The sequence below is a fragment of the Salmo salar genome, chromosome 03 (assembly GCF_965601325.2).
Source record: "Salmo salar chromosome 03, fSalSal1, whole genome shotgun sequence".
Taxonomy (NCBI): Eukaryota; Metazoa; Chordata; class Actinopteri; order Salmoniformes; family Salmonidae; genus Salmo; species Salmo salar.
In genome coordinates, this window is record NC_138293.1 from 15,017,571 (window position 1) to 15,044,894 (window position 27,324).

At 42.6% G+C, this 27,324-nt stretch overlaps 1 protein-coding gene across 2 annotated transcripts; it reads left to right on the top strand.

Moving 5' to 3' along the window:
* The first annotated feature begins 1,067 nt into the window (after positions 1-1,067).
* Positions 1,068-25,391, top strand: gp177 (Integral membrane protein GPR177). Of its 2 annotated transcripts, XM_014189701.3 has the most exons (13): positions 1,068-1,363; positions 3,998-4,270; positions 12,029-12,153; positions 12,362-12,523; positions 12,766-12,902; positions 15,651-15,819; positions 18,625-18,722; positions 18,830-18,893; positions 19,799-19,942; positions 20,943-21,026; positions 21,227-21,380; positions 23,138-23,235; positions 24,195-25,391. In XM_014189701.3, exons 1-12 carry the CDS (start codon positions 1,258-1,260, stop codon positions 23,185-23,187), a joined length of 1,566 nt encoding a protein of 521 aa, XP_014045176.1. In that variant the 5' UTR covers positions 1,068-1,257; the 3' UTR covers positions 23,188-23,235; positions 24,195-25,391.
* The last annotated feature ends 1,933 nt before the right edge of the window (positions 25,392-27,324 follow it).

The window sequence follows — 27,324 nt, forward strand, 5'->3', positions numbered from 1 at the left end:
GTTGCAGTAATCCAGACAGGAGATGACAAGTGCCTGGATTAGGACCTGCGCCGCTTCCTGTGTAAGGCAGGGACGTACTCTGCGAATGTTGTATAGCATGAACCTACAGGATCGGGTCACCACCTTGATGTTAGTTACTTTGATCGCTTTTGTTAAAATTTTTACATAGCAAAAGGTGAAAATATTTTTTTATGCCAGGAGAGGTACCGGATCCGGCCAAATAGGTTCCGGAACAAAACAGTCCAAAATGGAGAGGTGCCAGTCCTGTTCTGGCAGGATCAAATTAAGCCCTGGGTACGTCACCATAATATATCAGAATGACATCTATCCTAGGTTTCCTACTACAGTAGCTAGGACTCCTTCTGACCTCACAAAATCCATAGCACACCAAAAAAACATTGCTATCCTTGCACCCAGGAGTATCTTGGATTTATGTACAGAATAATACGAAATGCTCTGAGACCAGGTTGTGCACCCTTGTCACTGTGAGCGGGGCTCTCACTGTAGCCTATATTTTTACTTGACTAGGCTTCTCTTTTCACCAAGTAAAGTGGCACGGGGACACAGTAAATTATTCTGCCTTACCGCCTGCGCCCGTGCCAGATACACCCACTCATAGCGCGCGCGCTGCAGCTCGTCTCCCTCCAGTACTGTATAAAAAATGCATAGACTGTCTTAGGCACATACAGAGATGGGATCACACTACAAAACTGTATAGTGTGCATAGACTTTAATATTTGCATAAAGGGCTTACTTTGCATTCAATTAAATTGCATGAAATATCTTCATCCTACAGTATGTATTAATACATTTCATTTAGGAAACATTTTATATAAGCTTAAACGTCACACATTAAGGCTATTGATATTTATGAACTAATATAGTTTTTAACATTTCCAAAGAAGGGAAGAATCAAGTTAAGATCAGAACACTTTTCAAGCTTTACTGAAAACATTCCTTTGCATAGCCCTGGCACAATGGGGGCTATAATTATTCGGGCATTTAGTGACTCGGTAACCTGTATTATGAACCTCTATTGCAATGCGGCGGCGCTCCACAGATCCTTCAGTGTAGTGTTCGGCAGCGATAGGCAGGGGTGCTGTTCCGTCATGTGATTCTGCTTTAGTCCTTCGAAGTTGAAAGGCAAGCAAGTCAGTGCGGGGCTAGCCTTCCTCAATCTTGGTTGCTGGAGTACTAGCTAGATGCGGTGACTTTCTTCTCGATTTCTCACTCGTGATTTTTCTTCAACTTTTTAAGATGGCCGGAGCAATTATTGAAAACATGAGCACCAAAAAGTTGGTGATCGTAGGAGTGATTCTGCTTTTATTCCAAGCGTTTGCTTTTATGGTCGGAGGCTTGATTGGTAAGCATGGTTTTTCCAATTGTATTCCTTTATGTTGCAACCTTTGGCTTTGTTATGCGATATACGCGGTTGAATAACCACGATTTATAGATCGAATATTTTATGTATCAAATAATGAAAACAACTTAGTTCTTTAGACAATATAATTTTACAGAACATGGTAATATTTTAAATCACTGCTATGTTTTGTTATAAAATGGAACAGAATGGCGACTGTAGGGCTTGCCTTTAAGTTTTGCCTATGTAACTTTAACAATGTAGCCTTTAACGAAGTTTTGAACTCTTCAAAGTTAAGAAAAATAGAAAGTATTGGCCTCTAACTCAATCGTTTCCTCTTTATTGACGTTGCAAGGTTTAATGTGGTCTTGAAACTTTTGCCATTAATACACACAACTTTCCTATTTCAGAAAACTCGTTACTTTATAATAAGTTAATCCACTTAATTGGCATATGAGTTTGTTTTTCCAATAAGAATAACCTCTATTCCTGTAAAACACCATAGGAATTGGTGTGTATCTTTAACTTCACTTTGATTCAGTACAGAATGTTTGCTCTCCTCCTTCCCCTCATTTAAGTCTGTCTCCGTGGCCCCAGGCAGGCACCATCTCTTTCTTTTCCCCCCTTGCATCCCTCTCAAATCCCAAACCTCTCTTAGCGTTGCATATTTCCTCCTCTCCTGCTGGTTCCATTTGCATGGCTCTACTCCCCACTGACACACACACAGCTGTCAAAACTGTGTTCTGCCTCAAGTACTACATCAGAGTTGCTGTCAGCTTTTTTCCCATGTGCCTACACACTCACACAGATACTCCTACACAAGCTCAGTGTCACACTAGTTGAGGCCTGTTACAGATTCCTATCTCTAGTTTCCCCCCAAACTAACTTTCTCCATTCAGTCAGTCTCTTCTCCAGAGCTGGATGGCTACTGATATAAAATGAGCTTGTTTGGGACGCTCCTGCCTTAGATAGTTTTAATGAAGCCTGATGCTTTTGTATTTGCTCGGTGGCCGGGGCCAGCCAGGGTAATTGAGTAGAAAGGCGTTCGTCTCTGACACGGCATGAGGTCACTGGGCAGAAAGGCGGACACACTGGGGTAGAAACTGGAGGAGTGGTGTGCCCGGAATCTTAGGGTCCCAGGATAATTGAACTCTGAGGGGTTCCGTAGAGCTGGTTTAATTCAATTTGGTGTGTGTGTGAGTAGTCCTTTGTGAGGTGACACTGGCACACCTAGTTAAGAAGACACACATACACACACACACACACACACACACATACACACACACACACACACAGAGATAGTTGATGGCCTGATTAGTTTTATGAAGTGGGTGCCAAAGGCCTAGCCTCAAGGGTGCTTTTATGCTGTGGTATGTTTTTTCAGTTACTCTATTGAGAGTAAATAAATTGGCTCGACATCAGCTGGTAATGGCACAGACCAGGGCCTCGCAATGGGACATGTTTCCTTGTTTTAGCTGTTTTCGTCTGTGGACAAATCATTAAAGGTGTATGATATTTGAGCACGTAAGTAACTAATGTGAAAGATTGGATTGTTGTAGGTGTCTCAAATGACTTCCATTTGAGCTAATCATTGATTATAGTGGCATGATGTATTCCTAGCAGGGAGTTGTTAATTATCCCTGAATTTAGGAGGATATATTGATGAAGGGAAAAGTCACTCATGCTTTTTTGGCCGTGGCTGTCGTCTTTCTCTAGCCCTGAGGGCATGGACCTTGTTCTTACATATTACCAATACATTACAGTATTGTGTGCTGGGGCATTTCCCGACAGCTAGCTTCAAAGCGATTGGGCCTTGCTACAGGGTGTTCTGTCAACATGGTTAGAAATAATTGGCACTTTGTTAAAGCAGGATTTGGCTAGGTTTGATCTAAAACGCAACTTCTTCATTTTTTGGGTGATATTCTATTTGACTGTTTTTGACAATAAACAAAAACCATAGAAAAATGTCTTCATGTATGTCTACTTTGTTGAGCTTGATAGCTGTCTGACACATCTTAAACTCCAGAACAAAGCTTTGATTATGAGTTTGGAAATTGATTGTTTTCAACTTAGCCTAACTATGAATTCACTGAAAATATACACACTTTGTGTGTCACATACACGTTATATATTTTTTAAATTTAACCTTTATTTAAATAGGCAAGCCAGTTAAGAACAAATTCTTATTTACAATGACGGACGACGCTGGGCCAGTTGTGCGCCGCCCTATGGGACTCCCGATCATGGCCGGATGTGATCGTCTGGATTCAAACCAGGGACTGTAGTGACGCCCATTGCACTGAGATGCAGTGCCTTAGACCGCTGCGCCACTCGGGAACCAATGGACGTGAAAATTCCACATGATTCAGCATAATAATATAAGGTTACACATAGAGCATTGAAATAAGAACCGCAACAAAATTGTGGAACGATGTGGTCAGCAACCAAAAATTACCATTTAAATCCCCCAAATACTATTTACTGCTAATTTCATCAAATATAGATTTTTTTTTTTTTCTACACGGAAGGTGACAGATGAATAGGACTACTTATGTACCTAGAGTATCTACCAAGGTAACTGGGCAGTAACCTAGCAAGCAGTTACCCAGGCTAAAGTCTGTTTTCCTCTCCCTGTAGCTCCCAGCCCCACCACAGCAGTCCACTACCTGGCTACCAAATGTGTGGACACGGACAAACATCACCAGAGCACCAAATGGTTCATGCCCTGGGGCCCTAACCAGTGTGACAAGATCCGGGACTTTGACGAGGCCATGGCCAAGAAGATCGAGGCCAACAACATTGTATTTGCCGTCCATATCCCCCTGCCCAACAAAGAGATGAGCCCCTGGTTCCAGTTTATGCTGGTCATCCTACAGTTTGACATTGTCTTCAAGATGTACAACCAGATAGGTGAGCAACACTTCTTGTTAGATTTCAATATGGCTGCCGTTCATTGTGTGTCGATTGTGTTATTTCAGGAGTCTGTGACATTTTTACCTTGTTGATCTTTGTCTGTCTTTTTTTGTGTGATGTCATGTCTCCATCTTGTGTGTTTTTGTTGTCCGTCTGTCTGTTGTCTATCTTTCCGTTTGGTTTGTCTGTTGTATCATGACTCATGAGGACTCACCAGTCCAAGCAGCTCTATGACCACTGAAGTATGTGTCCTTTGTCTTCTACACTCTCTGTGGATCCAATTCTAAAGTATTCATGTGTCTATAGATGCTGTTGATATTAGTGTCCCTCTACGTCACCTCGGGCTGTTGGCTGCTTTTGTCCTGCCTATTGTGTTGAACGCATGAGGCCCCTGAGGAATGTTTCTCTCCTCTTAGTGGATTGGATTTATCTCACGCTGAGAGGAAGGCCTGACAATGACTGATGTGCTGCTGGTTCTCCCTAGTGATACAAGCCTCAGGGATCCATGTCAGAGGCTTATAGTCTCTATAGAACAGGTAGTTGGGGAAACTAAAACTGTGGTGGGCTGTCTCAATTTGGAAGCTGATAGCTTTGCAATTCCCTAATATGAAGTGGAATAACACTCTGCTGGGCAAATTTGTCACATTTTCTCCTGGATATCCCCAAGACGAATTGTAACATAGTATACGGCACGTCCCTCAGTGAGGGTTGGGGAAGAGTGTCTCACTCTCCATTGTAGAGGTCAATGTAAAATTAGAAAACAAACACAAAAGCCCTGAAATATTGAGTCATTTTCAGCAGCAGGTGTTAGATTTTTTTAATTTAACCTTTATTTAACTAGGCAACAAATTCTTATTTTACAATGATGGCCTACCCCGGCCAAACCCTCCCCTACCGACGCTGGGCCAATTGTGCGCCGCCCTGATCTGATGAAGGCTAGTTTTTCCCCATCCCTTTACTCATCATAGCAGACATCCTGCTCCTTCCTGTATCCTCTTAACCTTCCTTTACGTTCAGACCAGGAATGTTTGACCACATCCTTATCCGAACATGGTATCAGTCAGATCTGTGCCCAATTCCAACTGGAACCCAATGCACTTCCTGTATGCCTATTACAATATGGTACTATACACATGGGAAAAGGTCACCATCGTTCTTACATCAATCCAGTCTGTTCTCACAGATCTACCTGAAAATCCTAGGTGTAGGGATGAGGGTTTGATTTGGAAGTGTGCATAGTTCTCACATTCAGAAAATGATTCAAACATGGCAACCCTCTTCTGGCCTGGGATTAAGGGAAAGGTAATATGGATTTGGGCTTGCTTCTCCCTTTGACTTCTTAACACTATATCTCTTAGTGTGTGGTTGGAAAGGAAGGGGCGACACTGACTGGGCAGATCGGCGCTTGGCACTGTGCCAGGTCTGGGGCTGTGAAAGAAGGGATTAGAGGGATAACAAAGAGGACTAATGAAGGGGGATCGGTGGGCCGGGCCGGCCTGGGAAAGTGATCAGAACACAGACTCTTTTAAGCTCCAGGAGGCCTTGGGATGGAGGGAGGCAGAGCCCAACTTCTTATTATGTTGTGTAACAGATTTCTATCTGGCCTAGCAGCGGTTGTACATCAACTACGTTCAGCCGCGGGCCATTTTATTTTTCTTGAGTGGGTGGTCAGGGGGCTGGAACATAATTACAAATCATTTATTGACTGCAAGAAGCCCAAACAGATATAATATTTGACTAAAACATAATAATTTCAAACCTTGCTTACATTTGTATACGATCACAAATATCTCTTATGCGTGCGAATACTTTGGAACAGATTTTCAAAATTAAAATCAAACAGAGCTGATTTGCTGGCGTTATGTCCAACAATAAAAAAAAAATATATATATTTTTTGTTCAGAGAACATGGGGATGCCAAATGAAATCACCTGCGGGCCAAATTCAGCCTGCGGGTCTTCAGTTGGGGAACCCTGTTGTACAGCAGGGCACGAGGCACTCTGTAACATCCTCCTCTCACCAAAGATATGTTGTGAAAGTACGCTTGATTTTATTTTATTTAACCGTTATTAAACTAGGCAAGTCAGTTAAGAACATTCTTATTTATAATGATGGCCTTCCAAAAGGCCTCCTGCGGGGACGGGGGCTGGGATTATATAGGACAAAACACACATCACAACAAGAGACACCACTACATAAAGAGAAACCTAAGAAAACAACATGGTAACAGCACAAAACATGGTATAAACATGATTGGGCACAGACAACAGCACAAAGGGAAAGAAGGTAGAGACAACAATTCATCACGCGAAGCAGCCACAACTCTCATTAAGAGTGTCCATGATTGAGTCTTTGAATAAAGCGATTGAGATAAAACTGTTCAGTTTGAGTGTTTGTTGCTGCTTGTTCCAGTCGCTAGCTGCAGCGACCTGAAAAGACGAGCGACCCAGGGATGTGTGTGCTTTGGGGACCTTTAACAGAATGTGACTGGCAGAACGGGTGTTTGTATGTGGAGGATGAGGGCTGCAGTAGATATCTCAGATGGGGAGATTAGTGAAGCTGCATTTTACGACAATAAAACTTAAATTCTGAGTAAGGTTTATACAGTTTTTTTCTCATATAAACTATGGTCATGTTTCAGTGTGTACTCATCAATGTGTCTTCATAATAAAAATAAGTTAATGTCCCAAGCATGAAATTATTGTTGTTGTTTACAGCTTGCGCTGCCAGATTAGTCTGATTCACCACCCCGTCCCACAATTCCACCCAACCAGATGCTGTGGAATGGGACTGTTATCCACCCCACTCTGAGACACTGGGGCTGGGTAGACTACCTCTGATCATCTGCCAGCAGTGTTAATGTGCCTGGCCCCGGGCCCTGAGGCAAGGGCCTAATGATCACCCTGATGTCAACAGCTGTCTATGACCGAGCTGCAGAGAAGAGCTAGACAACCGGCATGGAAATGTCAAGCAGCTGCATATCAATCGACGTATTCAACTTCAGTGCTGAAACGTGTAGCTGTAGTGTCACTGATCGCAAATCCAATCCAGGTTGTCTTTGCAACTCAAGATCATATTAGCTCACTGAGCTCTAGGTCTCTTTTTGGTCTAAACAGAGGTCAGATAGTCTCAGCCAGGAATACTCTTCATGCAAGGGTAGTGTTAACAGTATAGCTTCCGTCCCTCTCCTTGCCCCTACCTGGGCTCGAACCAGGGACCCTCTGCACACATAGACAACAGTCACCCTTGAAGCATCATTACACATCACTCCACAAAAGCCGTGGCCCTTGCAGAGCAAGGTAAACAACTACTTCAAGGTCTCGGAGCGAGTGACGTCACCGATTGAAACGCTATTAGTGGGTACCCCGCTAGCCATTTCACCACATCGGTTACAGTAGCTCTGCAAACAACCTATGTTACATTAATAAGGTGTGGAGTGCTAATTTGATCAAGGAAAATGAGTTTCAGCAGTCTATTGACAGCGCTCTAGGTTGAGGAGTTCCAGCAGTCTATTGACAGCGCTCTAGGTTGAGGAGTTCCAGCAGTCTATTGACAGAGCTCTAGGTTGAGGAGTTCCAGCAGTCTATTGACAGCGCTCTAGGTTGAGGAGTTCCAGCAGTCTATTGACAGAGTTCTAGGTTGAGGAGTTCCAGCAGTCTATTGACAGCGCTCTAGGTTGAAGAGTTCCAGCAGTCTATTGACAGAGTTCTAGGTTGAGGAGTTCCAGCAGTCTATTGACAGCGCTCTAGGTTGAAGAGTTCCAGCAGTCTATTGACAGAGCTCTAGGTTGAGGAGTTCCAGCAGTCTATTGACAGAGTTCTAGGTTGAGGAGTTCCAGCAGTCTATTGACAGAGCTCTAGGTTGAGGAGTTCCAGCAGTCTATTGACAGAGTTCTAGGTTGAGGAGTTCCAGCAGTCTATTGACAGAGCTCTAGGTTGAGGAGTTCCAGCAGTCTATTGACAGAGCTCTAGGTTGAGGAGTTCCAGCAGTCTATTGACAGAGCTCTAGGTTGAGGAGTTGCAGCAGTCTATTGACAGCGCTCTAGGTTGAGGAGTTGCAGCAGTCTATTGACAGCGCTCTAGGTTGAAGAGTTCCAGCAGTCTATTGACAGCGCTCTAGGTTGAGGAGTTCTAGCAGTCTATTGACAGCGCTCTAGGTTGAGGAGTTCTAGCAGTCTATTGACAGAGCTCTAGGTTGAAGAGTTCCAGCAGTCTATTGACAGCGCTCTAGGTTGAGGAGTTCCAGCAGTCTATTGACAGCGCTCTAGGTTATTACTTTCTCACGGCATCTAAATCTCTCTGGCTGACTGGGAAGCAAAGAAGCAGAGCTCTGTCTGACAAAATGGCCTCTGTCTATAACTCAACCAGAACCACTTTCTTTAGAATGTACCACGCCAAAGGGTTAGACAGTACCACGCCAAAGGTAAGGGGATTCTACTCCTCAGTCATATGACTATTGCGGAATGCGTAAAGAAGCCCCACCAACAGCACCTTGCCCACTTGGTGTTATAAAGCTGGTCCCTGAGAAGAATTGGCCCCCTTTCTTCCCACCCCACTCTACCCTGGCTACAATCACCCCTGGCAGGGGTCCAGCAATAACACAGCTGTTGAGAAGGCTTAGTCACTGGGGCAATGGCCGCTGGACTGGGGTGGAATGTTTGTGTGCGTTAAGCTGACATTCAGGATCTTTGGCAGTGTTCGCTTGAGAGGGGAGGGAAAGAGGGGTTTGGGGAGACAGAGGAGAGAGGACTGCCAATAACCCCCCCCCCTTTCCTCTCTTCTCCCGGTCAGGCCACCGGGTTACTTTCGGTGCTCTCCAGCTTGTTTCATAACCGCACAAGAATCTGTTTGGACGGAGGAAGTACAGAACACTTTGCCTTTGCAATGTGATCTAAAGCCTGTCAGTGTGATTTCATGTCCTTTTTTCAGGAGCGGAGTAGGCTACATCCAGCTATTTACATGTTTTACACAATATGCATTATCAACTTGATCGTACAAACTTTGTCAGTATTTGAAACATAAGCAGGACACAAACAGGTAATCTAGCCGATTTCATGTTATTCTTCGCTGCTGAGGTATATGCAGCTATTAACTCTCTCCACGATATCAGTATACCCTCGTAAAACTGACTATTCTACCTATCTTTGACTTCGCCGATGTAAATTACAAAATAGCCTCCAACACTCTACTCAGCAAACTAGATGTAGTCTATCACAGTGCCATCCGTTTCGTCACCAAAGCCCCGTATACTACCCACCACTGCGACCTGTACGCTCTCGTTGGTTGGCCCTCACTACATATTCGTTGCCAAACCCACTGGCTCCAGGTCATCTATAAGTCTTTGCTAGGTAAAGCCCTGCCTTATCTCAGCTCACTGGTCACCATAGCAACACCCACCTGTCTTTAAAAGCACACCCAACTACCTCATCCCCATATTATTACTTACCACCATATTTATTGCCTACCTCCCTACTCTTCTACATTTGCACACACTGTACATAGTTTTTTCTATTTTTTTCTTCTATTGTGTTATTGACTGTAGTTTGTTTGTGTAACTCTGTGGTTTTTGTCCCACTGCTTTGCTTTGTCTTGGCCAGGTCACAGTTGTAAATTAGAACTTGTTCTCAACTGGCCTACCTGGTGGAATGTTTTTAAAATAAAAATAAAAAGTCACCGGTTGACTCAAAACTAACTTGCCCATTGTCAGATTATTATTTTTTAAATCTATCTGGATACATGCCCGGCTGCCTAGAACGTTCGGCTGCAGAGTTGGAACGCAGCAAGACAATTAGCAATTGAATGTTATTTTTTTTCATCATCATTGCAAACATTGGCTAAGCTGTGCAGGACAGGCAGTCAAGTAGTGTTATTTTTCAGCAACTGCAATATACATGACAGACAGACCGAGAAGGTTGTAGGCTGAAGGCTACAACCTTCTCGGTCTGTCTGTCGTCATGTATATTGCAGTTGCTGAAAAATAATATATATATATATTTTGGAATGTTCGTTCAAATCGCCTTGGGGTTTTTATTTCAGCTGTTCAGAAATATAATGCAGAGACAGGCTACATCATGATTCAGAAGAGGTTGTATGGCCACTGCATTGTCAATCTGATGTCTGCATTTATTGTGATGCGGAATTAAGGGAATTCATACTTCTTGCGCTTCACATTGAAGAGCTGTTGTGAAGGAAGTTGTGAGTTTGTGTTTATACAGGGCCTCCCACCCCCACCAACTGTCAACCAATCATGTCAATGCGGAGCTGTACGGAGCCCTCCGCATTGTTAGAACATTTGAGGAGCACGGCAATGTGGTACAGAGCTCGCCCTTTGGTGGTGACGCAATTGCGTCACACCTTCTGTACGGAGCCTCCGGTTCACATAGCTTAGTTTAGACTGGCACTCATTGTCTTTAATGGTTGTTGATGCATACACCTTGGGAAATTATAACATTTTATTCACACTAAGTGAAAGACGTGTCAGGTGATTGGACAGCCTTAAAATTACTCAGTGTTGCTATTATCAGATCTTATGTTTAGCAGAGATATGCGTTATTTTCTTAGCTCCAGACGTTGCTCCCCCTCTGGCCTCTCCCTACCCCTTATCATGACTCCAGTTCCATTGCATTACATTGGGTCATTCCACATAGCTATATGCTGCCTGAGGCAAATGCTCGACGGTGTACGACTCTAACCAAATACTCTGTCGCAAACGCAAATATGCCTCGCAACGCTATACAGTTTTGGAAACATTTGTCATTTTTCTATAAGCGAGAAAAATCTATTCTAATACAAAATATGCACTTACTGTACCCAGTTTAGTAAAGTTGCATCCGGCTGTATTTTGAGAAACTCGTGCTATCTAGACGGAAATGTGGAATGGTTCAATGGAAATGCGAGCTTAAGGTTAGAGGATGTGTCCTACCTCGGCTGGAGGCCTTGTGTGAAAACAGCCGAACTCCGTAAAGTAAGTGTATCTTTTGTATTTTAAAAATTATTTCTCGCTGGTATGAAAGTTCAAATCCAAATAGTTTCCAAAACCGTATCGCAAGGATTATTAACTTTTCTAAACTTTAAAACAGTGTCTCGATTTGAAGTTCACATGGAGCCAGCTGCAATCCATATGTTCAGTTGATAAGCCAAGACGGGGACCACTGTAAACCCCCTTGGATAATTGAGAGCTAGCCTCTTACCAAAATTCCATGACTGTCTGTCTGTCACCAGAGACTTATTTCATCCCAGTCATCGCTGGTTTACACAGATATATTGATGTCAAATCTACAAATTTAAATTGAGCAGGTGTAAATAGAGAATTTGATTAACTAGTAGAAACAGGAGGAAGGGAAGCCTACTAAGGTACACAATAGTACATTTTGGTAGACAGAAGGTGCTCTTTGGTAAAAGGGGTGAATTGGTCATCAAAAAGAAAGGAGAACCAAGGCACTCTTCATATAATTAATTAAAATGCCTTTATTTGTATGGCATGTTCAATAGAAACAAGGTTTTACAAATCTGGCGCGTTTCGGCTGCGTCGGATTTGATTCATTGCATTAAGAGAATTTGATTAATTGCAAATTCCCCCTTCAATGCTGATCTTGCTTGTTCAGACCTGCATAGATCAAAAACAGGATAGATATGTCATTGTAATGAAGTCGCCATAACTGGTATCTATGTGAAGTTTGGTAGTTGGTATATTTGTGAACCTTTTGAACATTCAGATCACCCTAAAGTGGGATATGTTGGCGTTTTCCCCCTACAGAGGATGGAGCGCTGGCCACCATCAACGTGGGTTTGGCCTACAGAGATGACATGCTCAGTGAGTGGACAGAGATGGCCCACTCCATAGAGCAGAGGAAGCTCAGCTGCAACTTCACCACCACCAAGGTAAACAATTCCAGTCCTCAATATCTGTTGTGCAACTGGCTTTTGCTTAATTTTGCCACCTGATTGCTCACACTTGATTTTTCAGGTCTTAATCAGTCTCTCGAAGTCTCATCGTTTCAGCTCAACAGATTTATTTTTGTGTAAAAGAAAATATCCATATAAGTTGTTGTCCATTCGGATATCTCTTACCATTTATCTTGTCCTGCAGACGTATGAGAACGAGGGGCGCTACTATGAGTGTGACCTGCTGCCCTTCATGGAGCTGGGCAACGTGGCCCACAAGTACTACCTCCTCAACATCCGCCTGCCTGTCAGCGAACGCAAGAAGATCAACATGGGCATCGGCGAGATCAAGGACATCCGTCTGGCGGTGAGCATTCTCTACCGCACATCTCTTCCAGATCGCCCCGTCTCCTCTCGGTTGGGAGAGACTAATATATCCTTGATTATCAAATATTCTTTACTATGTAGTCTTCATACGGCCGAAGTGTGAAAATACTTTGGTTAGTTTTTTCGATTTTGTCCAAACTGATGGTCAAAATGGCCAAACGAGATGTTAGAATGAACTTTGTGAAAGACTGTGGCTGACGGTTTCATTTCCTATCCTATCAGGGTATCCATCAGAACGGCGGTTTCACCAAGGTGTGGTTCGCCATGAAGACCTTCCTCACACCCAGCATCCTCATCATCATGGTGTGGTACTGGAGACGCATCACCCTGATGACACGACCCCCTGTGCTGTTGGAAAAGTAAGGTGGCCATATTGTTTTTTGGACTGTAAACGGGATGTTTCTTTGTTGTTTATTCAAATTTGGCGTGAAAATAGAGTTCAGTTGTCCATTGACATTGGTTGCATTGTGTGTGAATTGTGTGTGAATTGAGAATTGCTCTCTAATCCAAAATGCATGGATATCTTTGTCCTCGCGATACACAAGTCAAACCGTCAGCCAGGGTAAAACCCAGTAACCCCAGTGGATACCAGTTAGGCCTGGTGCTTATGGTAACATTAGTACAGGAAGAGACATGTCATTAGATTAACTATGGATGAACTGTGCATCTAGGTCAGATCTCAGTGCGCAGTGTCCTGGGTCCGTATTCACAAAGCATCTCAGAGTAGGATTGCTGATCTAGGATCAGCTCCCCCTTGTGCATGCATTCGTAATAATCTAAAAGGCTAAACTGATCCTAGAGCTGCAGTTGGGCAGCTACACTGTTAAATAAAAATCAGTACCAAATGTAGCTTTTTCAAGCAAAAATGAGAACTAACACCAGATTGAAATGATTTACCAATGTAATGTTGAAGGATACCCTGTGCAGAGAGCTAAACGGTCAGTTTACCCCCTGCAGTGAGGGGAGAGTGTATCAGTATGTCGCTGCGTTCAACACCACTGGAACATTCGTCAAGGCGGAAAGCGTGTAACAGTCTTTCAGCACTCAACTAGCACTTCCACCTCAATGTTTCCTCGCTCTCTCCATCTTGTCCTTGGTCTTCGGCTCAGAGCCCTCGTTCCCAAATGACTGCAGAGTTCTCAGGAAATGGCCCTCAAACTCTATTTGTGGAGAGGACAATTTATTTCATGCTGTAAAAGCTTTGGTGAAGCCGTCATGCTATTCCTTAGATGTGTCGAGATGGAAATCTTTTTATTTCTAAAGCTAATAAGAGAGATGTAATGGGGAAATGCCTCTCATAGGTACTTAGGCTCCCTGCTGTCGCTCTGATGGTGGGATTTGTGGGAACTGGGCCAAGGTTACGTTATTGTCTATGTAAGAAAAGTCAGTTGACACAATGCGCAAGGCGGTTGACACCGGATTTGTTTAAAGCACTTGAATGTTTGTGCGGTGTCCACCATGCCTCAGGATATGGTTCTCTTTCCAAACCGAAAGTACATTAATGCCATTGTCAGTAGTTAACTGTTAATTGCTGGTGAACTACTTGGCAAGGTTTCCTGGAAGAATATAGAACACATGTATCAATGGCAGCAGTACACACTGACTAAGACTATGCCTGAAGTCTGTTTCCACTAAAGCAATTTCTGATTCTATTGGGTTAGTACTTTTATTTCCCCAGGATGTACTGTAGGTTGATGCCTCTTATCTGGCTCTCTAAACAGGATGTACTGTAGGTTGATGCCTCTTATCTGGCTCTCTAAACAGGATGTACTGTAGGTTGATGCCTCTTATCTGGCTCTCTAAACAGGATGTACTGTAGGTTGATGCCTCTTATCTGGCTCTCTAAACAGGATGTACTGTAGGTTGATGCCTCTTATCTGGCTCTCTAAACAGGATGTACTGTAGGTTGATGCCTCTTATCTGGCTCTCTAAACAGGATGTACTGTAGGTTGATGCCTCTTATCTGGCTCTCTAAACAGGATGTACTGTAGGTTGATGCCTCTTATCTGGCTCTCTAAACAGGATGTACTGTAGGTTGATGCCTCTTATCTGGCTCTCTAAACAGGATGTACTGTAGGTTGATGCCTCTTATCTGGCTCTCTAAACAGGATGTACTGTAGGTTGATGCCTCTTATCTGGCTCTCTAAACAGGATGTACTGTAGGTTGATGCCTCTTATCTGGCTCTCTAAACAGGATGTACTGTAGGTTGATGCCTCTTATCTGGCTCTCTAAACAGGATGTACTGTAGGTTGATGACTCTTATCTGGCTCTCTAAACAGGATGTACTGTAGGTTGATGCCTCTTATCTGGCTCTCTTACTAGTTATGTAACTAACTCTGCAGCTTGTTTAGTTAAAGTGCTCTTTATACACACCTCTCTCCCGACTGTATATTCGCCGAGTGCAGGACATTCCCTGCATTACCAGCCCAATGTGGTCTCACACTGTTCACTCGGTAGAACATGCCGGAACAGTTCTCGCTGCCGACTCTTCTGGAATGTGATTAATGTTTTTAGAGTCAATTGCAAACCGTCATCCACACACACACAATACTCCCACCTCTCAGCCCGCACTGCACCCTTCCTTCTCCCTGCAATATACCCACCTCTATCCCTCACTCGCACCCCTCCCTTCCTCCTGTCCTCTTTGCAATTATCCTTTCATCTTTTCCCAGCATGCAGGGACTTGCAGCCATTGAACAGAGAAGCGTTATTAGGTTGATATTTATTTCTTTATTTTACCAGCAGTGATTTATCAATGCCGGCAATGTGGTACAGTGGCTGGGGAGGTGGACTATGGAGTCTCCCCAGTGGAGTCTCCCCTATGTCTGACCCCATGTTATGATTTCTCCGGTTACATTTCCGTCCGATTTTTAGTGGCTATGTTGAGTTGAAAGAACATGTGTTAAATTATCTGAACCCAACCATTTAACAATTCTGCTGAATTATAAGAAAGTAATGTCCATAGTAATTTATATTGATTGTGAGCATTATGTTAATGCAGTATGCTATTACTGACGATTATTGATATTTCTATTTATGTTGATGATCATGATGGTGGTGATGATAATGATTTTGATAATGATCCAGTTGATGATGTGTCCTCCAGGGTGATCTTTGCCCTGGGCTTGTGCATGACCTTCATCAACATCCCGGTGGAGTGGTTCTCTGTGGGGTTCAACTGGACCTGGATGCTGCTGTTTGGGGACATCCGGCAGGGCATCTTCTACGCCATGCTGCTCTCCTTCTGGATCATCTTCTGTGGAGAGCACCTCATGGTCTGTCTCTTCACCTTCTCACTGACTTGGTATCCATTGAGCCAATGACTTGGTATCCATTGACCAAAATCCGTAGAGCGGAAGCTCTCCGTTTTAGCGTGGTTGACATTAAAAGGTCATTTCCAGTTGAGCTGACATATGTAGCATTTACCGTGAATCCGGTCTAGGCGAACGTGGTAACATTGCCTTTCAAATGAAATCAAATGTATTTATAAAACCCGTTTTTTCATCAGCAGATGTCACAAAGTGCTTATACAGAAACCCGTCCTAAAACCCCAAACATCAAGCAATGCAGATGTAGAAGCACGGTGGCTAGGAAAAACTCCCTAGAAAGGCAGGAACCTAGGAAGAAATCTAGAGATGACCAGGCTCTGAGAGGTGGCCAGTCCTCCTCTGGCTGTGCTGGTGGAGATTACAGTATAAGAGTACATGGCCATTAAGGCCAGATTGTTCTTCAAGATGTTCAAATGGTCATAGATAACCATCAGGGTCAAATAAACTGAACAAAAATATAAAGTGCTGGTTTCATGATCTGAAATCAAAGATCCCAGAAATGTTCCATATGCACAAAAAGCTTATTTCTTTCAAATGTTGTGTAGAAATTTGTTTACATTACTGTTAGTGAGCCTTTCTACTTTAAGACAATCCATTCACCTGACAGGTGTGGCATATCAAGAAGCTGATTAAACTGCATGATCATTACACAGGTGGGCCTTGTGCTGGGGGCAATAAAAGTCCACCCTAAAATGTGCAGTTTTGTCACTAAAGACAATGCCAAAGGAGTCTCTAGTTTTGAGGGAGCGTGCAATTGGCATGTTGACTGCAGGAATGTCCACCAGAGCTGTTGCCAGAGAATTGAATGTTAATTTCTCTACCATGATTAAATCAATCAAATTGATTTATAAAGCCCTTTTTACATCAGAAAGCTGCCTCCAATGTTGTTTTAGAGAATTTGGCACTATGTCCAACTGGTCTCACAACTACAGACCGTGTGTATGGCGGCGTGTGGGCGAGCGGTTTGAATTAGTATCCATGGACTTATTATGACTTTGTATCCATAGTCCTTAAACCTTTTTTATGCTGCTTAATGTCTTGCTATGTTAAATAAATGTTATAGAAGGATATTGTGCCCTTTGTGGTATACACCAAATTAGAATGGTTAGCTGTATGGCCATTGTAGATTTGTTTCATTTACATACATACAGTGTCTTCACAAAGTGTTCATACCCCTTGACTTATTCAAAATGTTGTTACAGCCTGAATTCGAATATTTTGCTAATTTATTGAAAGTAAAATACAGACATCTAATTTACATAAGTATTCACACCCTTGAGTCAATTCTTTGTAGAAGCACCTTTGGCAGTGATTACAGCTGTGAGTCTTTCTGGGTAAGTCTAAGAGCTTTGCACATCTGGATTTTGCAACCTTTGCCCATTTTATTATTATAAAAATTCTTCAAGCTCTGTCAAGTTGGTTGTTGATCATCGCTAGACTATTTTCAGGTCTTGCCATAGATTTTCATGTAGATTAAAGTCAAAACTGTAGCTTGGCCACTTAGGAACATCCACTGTCTTCTTGGTAAGTAACTCCAGTGTAGTTTTGGCCTTGTGTTTTAGGTTATTGTTCTGCTGAAAGGTGCATTCATCTCCCAGTGTCTGGAGGAAAGCCAACTGAACCAGGTTTTCCTCCAGGATTTTGCCCGTGCTTACCTCCATTCCCTTTCTTTTTAATCCTGAAAAACTCCCCAGTCCTGAAAGATTACAAGCATCGACAACATGAGTCAGCCACCACTATGCTTGAAATATTGGAAGTGGTACTCAGTAATGTGTTGTATTGGATTTGCGCCAACATTAACACTTTGTATTCAGGACATAAAGTGAATTGCTCTGCCACATTTTTTACAGTATTACTTTAGTGCCTTGTTGCAAACAGGATGCATGTTTTGGAATATATATTTTTTTTTGCAGGCTTCCTTTTAACTCTGTCAATCAGGTTAGTATTGTGGAGTAACTTCTATGTTGTTGATCCAGCCTCTGTTTTCTCCTGTCACAGCCATTCAACTATGTAACTGTAAAGTCACCATTGGCATCATGGTGGAATCCCTGAGCAGGTTCCTTTCTCTCCGGCAACTGAGTTAGGAAGGAGGTCGATCTTTGTAGTGACTGGGTGTATTGATAAACCATCCAAAGTGTAATTAATAACTTCACTATATTCAAAGGGATATTCAATGTCTACATTTGTTTTGCCTCATCTACCAATAGCTGCCATTCTTTGCGAGGCATTGGAAAATCTCTGGTCTTTGTGGTTGAATCTGTGTTTGAATTTCACTGCTCAACTGAGGGACCTTACAGATATTTGTGTGTATGGGGTACAGAGATTAGGTAGTTATTCAAAAATCATGTTCAATGCTATTGTTGCACACTTATTATGTGACTTGTTAAGCCATGACAAAGGTGCTGAATACTTATTGACTCAAGTCATTTCGGCTTTACATTTTTTTATTAATTTGTTTTAAAATTCTAAAACCATAATTCCACTTTCACATTGTGGGGTATTGTGTGTGTGTGTGTGTGTGTGTGTGTGTGTGTGTAGGCCAGTGACAAAATCTAAAAGTAATTCATTTTAAATTTAGGCTGTAACACAACAAAATGTGGAAAAAGTCCAGGGGTGTGAATCCTTTCTGAAGGCGTTGTAGATACATGGTTTAGTTTAGACTAGAATACTGCTGTTTTCTAAATCTTTTATTATTTCATCCCTCCTCTCTTGTATTTCTGTTCTGTGTCCCACCTTTATCATTACCCTCAGGACCAGATGGAGAGGAACCATTTCTCAAACTACTGGAAGCAGGTGGGACCCATTGTCTTCGGCTCCTTCTGCCTGTTTATCTTCGACATGTGTGAGAGGTGAGGCTGAAACACACACTTCGTCACACTGTCAAAATAAAACTTGTTTAGAGGTTACCACCACAATTCTGCAGGGACCATTTCTGAAATATTTTTTTTCCCACCAGGGGTGTCCAATTGAAGAACCCTTTCTACAGTATTTGGGCTTCCGACGTGGGGACTGAGTTGGCTGTATTCTTTTAGATTACTATGATCACTTCTTACCTTAAAAAGTTGACGGACGAAGGGAGAGTAAACTAGGGATGAAGTCTGAAAATAATGTGTCCATGTTATTGTACTGTATATTCCAATTTAAGCTCCCAGTGTATCCTAGTATTAGTATTTCTCTGATCTCTCTCATTTCATTGCAACATAGGGCCAGATTGTATATCAATATTTGACAGAGACATACTAACATTAATCAGAGCACTTCTCCTCCATCAGTCACAGGCTGTCCCTGAGGTCCTCTCCACTGTTCTGTGCTGCAGTGAGGAATAATTCAGTGTTGCTGGCAGTGCCTACTCCTGCCTTGGGCCATCTCTCTTCTGGGTCTCCCCTCTGCCCGCTCTCTCTCTCTGTGTGGGTGTCGAGGAGAGCTGCAGTGGGGAACCCACAGGCCTAGGTGATGCACGATTCATCAGTCTAACCCCCCCCAATCAAAAACTAGTGGCAGCAAGAGTCTCTTGGTTCGTCTCTCGCTCTCCTTCACTCTTACTTTCTCCCTCTTGCATTCCCTCTTTCTCTCTCTCCTTCTCTTTCTTGCTCACTCTCCAGTCTAGTGGGAGAAAAAAGGCCTGTGAAAAGACAGCAATCTCTATCAAGCCTAGAAGTAGACCATGGCATATTCACTAGCTTTTAGAACCTTTCATTCGAAAGAGGTTTCCATTTTTTATATTTAGTGTTCCTAGAAGTAAGCGTGCTATGGGTTTCTATCAGTCTGTTGGAAAATGTATGTTGAGCTAAGACTGTTACGGTTGGCCCTATTTCTCTGTTACAGTTGGAGTCTAGCCTTTTCAGTTTGAGTAATATTGTAACTATTTATTAAGCTTTTTTAGCATCACCATGCTAGTTCCCTCCTTGACTAAGGTTGATAACAGATGGCGTTCATCATTGTGGCGGGGATCTGTGCCTGTCTCTACTTCCTCTTCCTGTGCTTCATGGTGTTCCAAGTGTTCCGCAACATCAGTGGGAAGAGGTCCTCCTTGCCCGCCATGTCCAAGGCCAGACGCCTGCACTATGAGGTCTGTGTGTGTGTTTGAGTATACATTTGTGCACCTAAAATTGTGTTTTCATACAGTACCAGTCAAAAGTTTGGACACATCTACTCAGTCAATTGCTTTTCTTTATTTTTACTATTTTCTACATTATAGAATAATAGTGAAGACATCAAAACTATGAAGTAACACATATGGAATCATGTAGTATGCTTGTCCAACAGTCTTGAAGGAGTTCCCACATGCAGAGCACTTGTTGGCTGCTTTTCCTTCACTCTGCGGTCCAACTCATCCCAAACGATCTCAATTGGGTTGAGGTCGGGTGATTGTGGAGGTCAGGTCATCTGATACAGTTCTCCTTCTTGGTCAAATAGCCCTTACACAGCCTGGAGGTGTGTTGGGTCATTGTCCTGTTGAAAAACAAATGATAGTCCCACTAAGCACAAACCAGATGGGATGGCCGTATCGCTGCAGAATGCTGTGGTAGCCATGCTGGTTAAGTGTGCCTTGAATTCGAAATAAATCACTGACGGTGTCACCAGCAAAGCACCGCCACACCACCACCTCCAAGCTTCACGGTGGGAACCACACATGCAGAGATCATCTGTTCACCTACTCTATGTCTCACAAAGAGACGGCAGTTGGAACCAAAAATCTAAAATTTGGACTCCTCAGACCAAAGGACAGATTTCCACCGGTCTAATGTCCATTGCTCAAGTTTCTTGGCCCAAGAAAGTTTCTTCTTCTTATTGGTGGCCTTTTGTTGTGGTTTCTTTGCAGCAATTTGACTATGAAGGTCTGATTCATGCAGTCTCCTGAGGAAACAGTTGATGTTGAAAAGTGTCTGTTACTTGAACCTGAAGCATTTATTTGGGCTGCAATTTCTGAGGCGGGTAACTAATGAACTTATCCTCTGCAGCAGAGGTAACTCTGTCTTCCTTTTCTGTGGCGGTCCTCATGAGAGCCAGTTTCTTCCTCTCTCAGGGGATCATCTTCATGGATAGTAACTGTAATGTTCCTCTCTCAGGGCCTTATCTTCCGGTTCAAGTTCCTCATGTTGGTCACTCTGACCTGTGCTGCAATGACTGTCATCTTCTTCATCATTAGTCAGGTGAGTTATGTCTGTGTGTTTGACTGCAGGGGTATCCCAGAATCCTCTGGAGTGGATTAGATATTTAAGCATGTTCATTAGGGCACTCCGTAGCTAAATGTTTTGCACTGGAAAAATGAAAACAATTTTCTTATTGGACAGGGTTTTGTAGTGTTTTTGCTTAAATTTCGTACCTATTGAACACAACCCATATTGTCTAGGTGAACGAGGGCCACTGGCAGTGGGGAGACTACACGGTGCAGGTGAACAGTGCCTTCTTCACGGGAATCTACGGCATGTGGAACCTCTACGTGTTCGCCATCATGTTCCTGTATGCTCCCTCACACAAACGCTACGGAGACGAGCAGTCCAGCGGTGAGTCCAACTAACAGCTGCCTCTAATGGTCAACTGTGTCAGTAGGTCAAAAAGGAAGTCACATTTTATTTAAGTGTATCATAATAGTCTTGATATACTTTACTGTACAGAAAAAAATTATAACACGCAACTGTCTCTCCTTTTGTGATGGTTAAGGTCAAATATCTTGAAAAATTATCTTACATTTTTATCTTGAAATGTTATCTTAAATTTAAATAGAATTTTGAAATGTATCTCGAAATAAGTTGACCAATGACTTTAGATAATTTAGCTTGGTAAGCAAAACATATTTAAAAAAAACGTATCACTCAATGTAAGATATTTAGGCTTGCTTCGATTTCCCTTTTTGCATTGCAGTTTCAACAGACAGCGTAATAAAGTATACTATCTTTCTTGAATCAGAAGGCATGAAATGAAAGGAAAATTGGATCTACAAAAGATGTTCAGGAGAAAAAAGTTAAATGGAAGCTGTCTTAAAAAGTTAACACATTGTGGCGGATTCAGACAAAAAATACAATACCCCATAATGACAGTGAAAACAACATGTTAGAAATTTGTGCAAATGTATAAAAAATGAAATACAAGCTCTAATTTACATAAATATTCACACCCTTTGAGCCAATATATGTTAGAATCACATTTAGCAGCAGTTACATCTGTGATTCTTTCTGGGTAAGTCTAAGAGCTTTGCACACCAGGATTGTATAATATTTGCCCATTTTATTATTTTCTAAATTCTTCAAGCTCTGTCAAGTTGGTTGTTGATCATTGCTAGACAACCATGTTCAAGTCTTGCCATAGATTTTCAAGGAGATTAAAGTCAACTGTAACTAGGCCACTCTGGAACATTCACTGTCTTCTTGGTAAGCAATTCCAGTATAGATTTGGCCTTGTGTTTTAGGTTATTGTCCTGCTGAAAGGTGAATTCATCTCCCAATGTCTGGTGGAAAGCAGGCAACCATGTTTTCCTCTAGGATTTTGCCTGTGCTTATTTTTATTTTTTTATTTAACCAGGTAAGCCAGTTGAGAACAAGTTCTCATTTACAACTGCGACCTGGCCAAGATAAAGCAAAGCAGTGCGACCAAAAACAACACAGAGTTACACATAAACAAACATAGTCAATAACACAATAGAAAAATATATGTACAGTGTGTGCAAATGTAGAAGATTAGGGAGGTAAGGCAATAAATAGGCAGTTACAGGGTTTAGCTACATTCCATTTAAAAAAAATATATATATATCCTGAAAAACTCCCCAGTCGTTAACGATTAGAAGTATACCCATAACATGATGCAGCCATCACTGTGCTTGAAAATGTGGAGAGTGTTACTCCATATTGTGGTGTATTGGATTTTCCCCAAACACAACACTTTGTATTCAGGACAAAAAGTGAATTGCTTTGCCACATTTTTTGCAGTATTACTTTAGTTCCTTTTTGCAAACAGGGTGCATGTTTTGGAAAAAGTATTATTCTGTACAGGCTTCCTTATTTTCACTCTGTCAATTAGGTTAGTATTGTGGAGTAACTACAATGTTGTTGACCAATCCTCAGTTTTCTCTTATCACAGCCATTAAACTCATGGTGAATTCCCTGAGCGGTTTCCTTCCTCTCCGGTAACTGAGTTAGGAAGGACGACTGTATCTTTGTAGTGAATGGGTGTATTGATACACCATCTAGAGTGTAATTAATAATGCCACCATGCTCAAAGGGATATTAAATGTCTGCTTTTTTAATTTATACCCATCTACCAATAGGTGCCATTCTTTGCGAGGCATCGGGATACCTCCCTGGTCTTTGTGGTTGAATCTGTGTTTGAAATTCACTGCTCAACTGAGGAACCTTACAGATAATTGTAAGTGTGGGTACAGAGATGAGGTAGTCATTCAAAAATAATATATTTGCACACAGTGAGTCAATGCAACTTATTATGTGACTTGTTAAGCACATTTTTACTCCTCAACTTATTTAGACTTGCCATAAAAGGAGTTAAATACTTATTGACTCGATACATTTCAGCTATTGATTTTGTATGTATTTTATTAAATTTCAAATACATAATTCCACTTTGACATTATGGTATATTGTGTGTAGACCCGTGACAAAAGATCTCAATTTAATCCATTTTAAATTCCGGCTGTTATAACAAAATGTGGAAAAAGTCAAGGGGTGTGAATACTTTCTGAAGGCACTGTTTATATTTGTTTGGGGGGGGAACTCAATCATGTTCTCAACCTAGTGTTGAGAGTAAGAATAGTAGAGTACATCAGGTACAATTTCGAAATTTGGTTGTGCCTCAGCAGTTTTTCTCTGTCAGTCACTGACAGTCACTCAATTAGCTATGTCAGCTAACAATTTTTAGATTGCCAGCTATCTAAACTTCTAGTATTCATGGCCAAATACCAACCGGGGACGATACACAGGGCATGTTCCCAGAGGCCCTAGTAATTCTCACTCATATCTTATTAAGATGGCATAAGTCATGACAAAATATGTAGAATTGCAGGGAATTTGTTTTAAAACCGCAAAAATGTATCTTCATCCCATGGCAAAATGTGTACAATAGCAGGAAATTCACTTTAAAACGACCAATTTTTCACCACTGTCAAGATGGGGGACACTAAAATGTTGTGAGCTGAGGGACCCGCCCAACCAAATTTCGCTTAGGGCCCCCAAAAGGCTGCAGCCGGCCCTGCTCCTCCCTGTTTCAGTTTTGTTTTCTTCCATTTGTTGCCTAATGATCTCAAAGCAGATGACCCAGATGTACTGCTGTCTGTGTTTACTATACTGACGTGTGTGTTGGTCTCTGTGCAGGAGACGCAGGAGCCAGTGGCGAGGACATCCAGCTGACCACCACCATCACCCACGTGGACGGACCCACCGAGATCTACAAGATGACGGGCAAGGAGGCCCAAGAGTAGACCCCCCTCCCCTGGACATCAAACCACCTACAAACACCCCTCCCTAAAACCGTGACTGTGCTTCCTTTAACCCTATTACCCATGTGCCCCGCATTGTCCCAAAAGTTCAAAAGCAACTTTATCTGTAGCCCTTTAGTCCTTTCATTTCATTGCAGACATGTGGCCAGATTGTATATTCATTTTTGACATTTGATAGAGTCTGTTAACTATCAGTGTTTGTAATGTTGTTGTTGTTGAACAACTGTACTCTTATGAAGTCCAGGTTGTGAAAATCTGCTTTGACATGGAGTGGAAGGATGTAGAACACCATCTGCTGGTCATAAGAGGTAGTTGGGGAGGGAAAAAAAACACTCCAGGTTGATGTTGTCTTCACAAATCTAGGATCAGCATTCCATCCCTCAAATCCTAAACAAACCCATTAGGGGTAAAGTGCAAATCTGAAATTAGATCAGTGTCCAGTGGCAACGGCATAGGAAAAACATTGGGGGCTTTCAAGGCACTATATTGTGGCGTAACTGGTTGCCTCACTGAAGACAACATTACTTTGCTCTTTAGAGAGAACTACATGTGGATGACTGCTGTTTTTGGCACTCTGCCTCTGCAGTTTTAGATTGAAACAACCAGTAAGTGTATGTCAATGCCTCATGGTACAAGGTCCAAGATGACCACTTTCTGAAGATCTGTCAAAAGAAAGCATATCTCTGCAAGTTGTCAGTAATATCTTTGTCTTTTTTGTCACTTCTGTCCGCACTCACGTTCAGCTGTACACATCCATGGAACTTTCTAGACTACTGTGTTCTCTTATCTATCACTCTCCCAAGTGGGGGGATAATACCTTTTTGTATTGTGGGGGAAAAAATTACAAACCACAGGGCCTTTTTGGGAAACACCAAGTTCATTATGTTACGATGTAGATATATATTATATATATTTTATAAAGTGCTTATTTTCAACTGTATGAAAGATTTGCATATGCTGTATCACTTACTGTCTGTTGGCAAAAAAATTATTGAGATTCGAAGATGACTATGACGTGGTAGTGTAGTAGTTTTGTGCTTTTTATGCTAAATTAAATAAAAAGTTTACTTTATGCCTAGTTTTGGAATATTTTCAAAGTACACTGCTCAAAAAAATAAAGGGAACACTAAAATAACACATCCTAGATCTGAATGAATGAAATAATCTTATTAAATACTTTTTTCTTTACATAGTTGAATGTGCTGACAACAAAATCACACAAAAATAATCAATGGAAATCCAATTTATCAACCCATGGAGGTCTGGATTTGGAGTCGCACTCAAAATTAAAGTGGAAAACCACACTACAGGCTGATCCAACTTTGATGTAATGTCCTTAAAACAAGTCAAAATGAGGCTCAGTAGTGTGTGTGGCCTCCACGTGCCTGTATGACCTCCCTACAACGCCTGGGCTTGTTCCTGATGAGGTGGCGGATGGTCTCCTGAGGGATCTCCTCTCAGACCTGGACTAAAGCATCCGCCAACTCCTGGACAGTCTGTGGTGCAACGTGGCGTTGGTGGATGGAGCTAGACATGATGTCCCAGATGTGCTCAATTGGATTCAGGTCTGGGGAACGGGCGGGCCAGTCCATAGCATCAATGCCTTCCTCTTGCAGGAACTGCTGACACACTCCAGCCACATGAGGTCTAGCATTGTCTTGCATTAGGAGGAACCCAGGGCCAACTGCACCAGCATATGGTCTCACAAGGGGTCTGAGGATCTCATCTCGGTACCTAATGGCAGTCAGGCTACCTCTGGCGAGCACATGGAGGGCTGTGCGGCCCCCCAAAGAAATGCCACCCCACACCATGACTGACCCACCGCCAAACCGGTCATGCTGGAGGATGTTGCAGGCAGCAGAACGTTCTCCAGGGCGTCTCCAGACTCTGTCACGTCTGTCACGTGCTCAGTGTGAACCTGCTTTCATCTGTGAAGAGCACAGGGCGCCAGTAGCAAATTTGCCAATCTTGGTGTTCTCTGGCAAATGCCAAACGTCCTAAAAATGCCAAATGCTCCCCCACCTGTGGACGTCGGGCCCTCATACCACCCTCATGGAGTCTGTTTCTGACCGTTTGAGCAGACACATGCACATATGTGGCCTGCTGGAGGTCATTTTGCAGGGCTCTGGCAGTGCTCCTCCTGCTCCTCCTTGCACAAAGGCGGAGGTAGCGGTCCTGCTGCTGGGTTGTTGCCCTCCTACAGCCTCCTCCACGTCTCCTGATGTACTGGCCTGTCTCCTGGTAGCGCCTCCATGCTCTGGACACTACGCTGACAGACACAGCAAACCTTCTTGCCACAGCTCGCATTGATGTGCCATCCTGGATGAGCTGCACTACCTGAGCCACTTGTGTGGGTTGTAGACTCCGTCTCATGCTACCACTAGAGTGAAAGCACCGCCAGCATTCAAAAGTGACCAAAACATCAGCCAGGAAGCATAGGAACTGAGAAGTGGTCTGTGGTCACCACCTGCAGGACCACTCCTTTATTGGGGGTGTCTTGCCAATTGCCTATAATTTCCACCTGTTGTCTTTTCCATTTGCACAACAGCATGTGACATTTATTGTCAATCAGTGTTGCTTCCTAAGTGGACAGTTTGATTTCACAGAAGTGTGATTGACTTGGAGTTACATTGTGGTGTTTAAGTGTTCCCTTTATTTTTTTGAGCAGTGTATATTCACAAGTTGTTGTAGGGAATTTCCTTGTGGTCTAAGAAATGCAACTTAACTAGCATTTCTATTGTAGGCTAATTGTTTGTTTTATGTGCTTACTGTTATCCAGGCTGTATCACATCCGGCCATGATTGGGAGTCCCATAGGGCGGCGCACAATTGGCCCAGCGTCGTCTGGGTTTGGCCGTCGTAAATAAGAATTTGTTCTTAACTGACTTGCCTAGTTAAATAAAGGTTAAATAAATAAACAAATTAGGCAGTACTGAACTAATTTGCAAAGAAATGGCAAGTTTACTGAACATTTTTCTGTTCCCAAATAAATGGAAGTCATTCCTC